General features: G+C 36.4%; 1 protein-coding gene across 2 annotated transcripts in view; it reads right to left on the bottom strand.

Moving 5' to 3' along the window:
• Window positions 1-4,977, bottom strand: part of ephb2a (eph receptor B2a) — a 97,125-nt gene that overhangs the window by 4,927 nt on the left and 87,221 nt on the right. The window contains exons 10-14 of one of the 2 annotated variants that reach the window (XM_016283070.1): window positions 3,362-3,484; window positions 2,801-3,048; window positions 1,393-1,608; window positions 1,145-1,294; window positions 709-902 (exon numbers count right to left, since the gene is read on the bottom strand). In XM_016283070.1, coding sequence (XP_016138556.1) covers window positions 709-902; window positions 1,145-1,294; window positions 1,393-1,608; window positions 2,801-3,048; window positions 3,362-3,484 — 931 coding nt within the window. The remainder of the gene's footprint in view (window positions 1-708; window positions 903-1,144; window positions 1,295-1,392; window positions 1,609-2,800; window positions 3,049-3,361; window positions 3,485-4,977) is intronic. The other variant, XM_016283072.1, reaches the window with a different exon arrangement.

The raw sequence follows: 4,977 nt of genomic DNA, 5'->3' as shown, positions 1-4,977 counted from the left end.
ACATTCTTTGTGTGGAATATGTAATAAAATGAGCTTGATTGCCTGGTTGGAGAGAGACTTTCTTGACGTCTGAATATATCACACATATATGATAGTATTTCAAATGTAACGGCACAACCTAATTAGACCCTACAATGCAAAATAATCATGAGCAATAAACAAATATCCTACAAGAACATTGGACATTATACAATATTTCCAGTATTATATACAGTCCTTTAATAATTAAACCTCAATATGAGCTTCTTTTTCTCTCGCGTCTGATTCCTAGCGCTCCTAAAACTTATGTTGACCGAGTAGTAGCAACAGATAAATACAGATTGAATTCAAAAACAAAACTCCTAACTTTATATCACTAATATGAAATTGGAAGCCGCTAACAGATGCTCACATCCACACTGGCAAGGCAACATTGCCGCCTTAACTTCCAGGTCAAGAAGCTGTCAATCAAAAACTCAGTAGCCAATGAGAACACACTGCTGCTAGCCCCGCCCCCACGAGAGATGTGTGTGTCAGAATGGCGAATGAAAACTTCAGAAGCGTAAACGAAATCTTTAGAAGTGTAAATGAAAACTCTGGAAGCGCAGTTTCAATTTATATTTTCTTAAGTTTCTTGAAAAATTGCATTCATTTGAATTGACACAAATGTAATCCCATATGCTTGCTGGCCCCTTCTAGTCTGTGTTGACCCAGAATAAAATCTCTTACCCTGAAGAGAGAGGAGTGGTGGCCTTCAGGCTGCCAGGATTACGGATCATCTTATCCAGAGTGTTAACAATCTGATTGAATTTCGGACGGTTGTTTCGGTCCTTCTGCCAGCAGTCCAACATTAGTTGGTGCAGTGTATTTGGACAGTCCATAGGAGGAGGTAACCTATAATCCTGCTCGATTGCATTTATTACCTAGATTGATAGGAAGATAAATTACATATTAAACATGATATACTTAACAATACATCAATATAACAAAACGATACAAATTGTATACACATCTTCATGTATGCACTTTCAGATGGTGTTTAATGACATTGTTCGTCCACTAGGGGACATCCTTATCCAGCTCTTCATGGAAAAATAGAATAGACGAAAAATAGAATCTGTAATCATCAAGATGACTATGTAATCATATAAAAATTGATTCATACATCTTGATTGCTCATGTCCCAGTATGGTCGCTCTCCATAGGACATGACCTCCCACATTACGATCCCATAGCTCCACACATCACTCGAGGACGTGAACTTCCTGTATTGAATGGCTTCGGGAGCAGTCCATCGTATTGGAATTTTCCCTCCCTTTGTGGACATTGAATTTAGTACGACATATTTGATTAGCATGAAGTAGGTGTTGCCACATAGCATTAGGCTATATAACCCATTAAACAGACACTCACCAGGGCACTTGTGTATGTAGGATCTGACGTGTCATCTTCCAGAAAACGAGAAAGCCCAAAATCGGATACTTTGCAGACTAGATTGCTGTTAACCAGGATGTTGCGGGCAGCCAGATCACGATGTACGTAGTTCATGTCACAGAGGTATTTCATGCCAGACGCAATGCCACGCAGCATGCCAACCAACTGAATGACAGTGAACTGGCCATCGTTTTGCTAAGATGCCATACAGAGAATACAGAAATATGAAATAAATTAAAATACAATCAAATTATGTATTGAAGACCGAGGATACACATATGTTTCTTCTCTACATTAAGAAAAAAAAAGCATTTCTAGCATTTTAAAATCAGCCTTTCTAACAAAACAGCTTTGTTCTGTGAGCTTGTGTCAAAATCTTGTAGCAAAACATCTGGACAAGTGCCATCACACACTGTGAAATAAAAAGCGGAACTAAATTGGTTTTAGGGAAATGTGAGAGCAAAAATATTAGTTTTTTTTTAATTAGGTGCCAATAAAAAAAAAATGGATTTACAGATTTTAAACCCAATGTAGCATGTAAAACAATTTATATGGGGGTGGGGACTCTAGAAATGTTGTGTGGTTATTGTAGGTTATTTATTTTTACAAATAACCATGATTAAATGGCTCGTGCAGCCCAATTAGAAGTGAAAATTTGTTACAAAAAGTAAAGATATTTATAATGTTACAAAAGATTTCTATTTATTTCAAATAATTGCATTCCATTTCAACTTTCCATTAAAAGTTTCAAGTTTTCGACAGAAATGTTTATTTCTGAAGGATCTTGTGACACTGAGGACTGAAGTAATGATGCTGAAAATTCAACTTTGCCTCTCAGGAATAAATTACATTGTAAAATATTTCAAAATAGAGAGCAATTATTCTAAATAGTAATTCAAAATAAATATGACTGTTTTTACTGTATTTTATGATCCAATAATTGCAGCCTTGGTAAATATAAAAGACTTCTTTAAAAAAAATACTTACTGATCCCAAATATTTGAACTGTAATGTAAATATTGCTTTAAAAAAGTTTAGTAAATGTTTAAAATCATGTAAACTTAAATGAACTGAAGACTTTCGCCATATCAGTGTCCTAATAAAAGCATTTTTTTCGACAGAGTAGGTAACCTCTTGGCGGCCATGTTGAGATCCCATGAACAGTCGAATTGTACTGCCACTGGATTTATTTCACTTGTAGAACAAATTAATGATGGTTAACTGTGTGAACAGAGCATTTCTAAAATGGCATTGGTAGCTAAAAACGTTTTTTGCATGATACTTCTTCCACACCACTAGGTGTCAACAAGTCCAAGACAACTTACAAAATTTAAGTGCACTTTCAATGTTGCTGTTGTTGTTTTCTTTCAGCAACTCTGAAGCTTACCCGAAGGAAGGAGTCCAGTGATCCGTTCTCCATGAATTCAGTGATGATCATTACTGGAGTGCTCTTGGTCACCACTCCTTCCAGGTGGATGATGTTGGGATGGTCAAACTGCCCCATGATGCTGGCTTCGCTCAGGAAGTCCCGCCGCTGCTTATCAGTGTAGCCTGATTTCAGAGTCTTAATGGCCACCAGAATCTCCCTCTTCCCAGGAAGCCTGAGATTACCGCTGCATACCTCTCCAAACTCACCTTAAAAGTTCAAACAATTAGACCAGTTGATTACACCTCAGGAAATGTCATTTAAAATTCAGTTAGTTGAAAACAATTAAATTAGCAGCCTGGTTAACTAAAACTGTGTTGCTCCTTTAACAACAATTAAAGGTGTGAACACATTAAAAGCTCCAGGCTTTTGCTAGATTGCAGCTGCTTTCTATTTAACGGTCGATTTGCTTATATGTAGTAATAATGCAAAGATGTTGGTTAGACTGCAAAATCAGCACTCTATGCAATTAAATCTATGCATATTAAAATATTCCTCATTTACGTGAACAGTGAAATTCACCTGCACCAATGACTTGCTCGATTTTCACACAGGTCACGTCTATTTCTTTGGCGAACTCGCGCACTGCCTCATTGGGATCCTCATATGTGAAAGGATCAATGTAGATCTTCGTTCCTGGAGACACTTGGAAAGAGAAGCAGGAGCTGCAGTGTATGCAACAAATATATTGCCTATACTGTAATCATTACATATCAAAGATTCTTAAACGATGGGATGAGACAAAATGCAATTTTTAAAACTTAAAGTTGTGAAAATTTTCACTTAAAATCAGATCACCAAAATAACACAAATTGTTAACACAAAACATGTTCATTTTATTTTCTTATTTTAGCATTATCGTTGTTGCTTGTGGAACTTGTTGACTTTTGATGAGTTTGATACGGTGGCCGAGAAGTGCTAAACAAATCACAATTCTGAAAACAAAATAACAAATTACAAACGCAAATGCAAGTCTAAAAAACAAAATAATTCAGAAAACACAACAAGTCAGAAAACACAATGACAAATTCGAAAACAAAATAAGTCAGAAAACACAACGACAAATCCGAAAACAAAAAGCCAATGTCAAGCGCATAACCATCTGCGCCACTGGAGCTGATTATTCACAGCCACTTTTAACAATGTAAATATACACTCCGTATTTTTTATTCCACAGTAAGGGCAATTCATACAATACATTTAAACTGAGCTACTTTAATACCATCTCCGAACTTTCTACCACGACTCTGCTGTTCTTTGGCTGGTTTTTCCTGTATACGTTGATTGACAGATGTCTCGTCCAGTCAGCGGTGAGTAATCCCAAACCAATGGCGCTGTCTCAAACTATACCTACCTCTTCCAGTTTGTCTGATTTGTCATTGTGCTTTCTGACTTGTTAATTTGTTTTCGGATTTGTCGTTGTGTTTTCTGACTTGTCCATTTGTTTTCGAATTTGTCATTGTATTTTCTGACTTGTTATAATGTTTTCTGAATTGTTGTTGTGCTTTCTGAATTGTTATTTTGTTTTTTAGACTTGCATTTGTGTTTGTAATTTGTTATTTTGTTTTCAGAATTGTGATTTGTTTAGCACTTCTCGGCCACCGTAGATTGAGCGCGTGATGCGTGCTGTGATAAAGTGTGTTGGAAACACTAATTGAGGACCAATCTGCACTTTATTGATGACCCGTGGTGTTGATATACTGCATCTGTGCCAGCGCATGATGTAATAAAACTGCAGCTCGTTAATAAAGTTTAAAAAAATTTTTTATCCATTTTATACAATCCGCCTTCATTTAGCAAGTGCACTGGCGCATAAACAATTTTCAAGTTCAACACTTTTTGTTCCGTTCAGTTGTGGATGCTGCTGATTCATCGAGACCGCCTCGGCTCTGCAAAGAGACGCATGTGTGTGTGTGTGTGTTTTCCTTTGAAAAACTTTCCCCAGAAATAACTCGCTATTTAAATCATTTTTCCTTACAAATTGTATTATCAGCATAACAATTTGCCATCCTTCTAGAACAATGTGCATTTATGTTAAAATTGTAACATAAATTATCAAGTTTAGTTATTTTTATTTCTTTATTGCAAAACGCTAAAACTGGCACCGTTTTGGAGAGAAATGGGCTCTCATTTTAACC

Source organism: Sinocyclocheilus grahami, unplaced genomic scaffold (assembly GCF_001515645.1).
Source record: "Sinocyclocheilus grahami isolate Dianchi unplaced genomic scaffold, SAMN03320097.WGS_v1.1 scaffold170.1, whole genome shotgun sequence".
Classification (NCBI taxonomy): Eukaryota; Metazoa; Chordata; class Actinopteri; order Cypriniformes; family Cyprinidae; genus Sinocyclocheilus; species Sinocyclocheilus grahami.
Note: the sequence above shows the minus strand (reverse complement) of the source record. Positions and strands in the feature narration are given on the sequence as shown.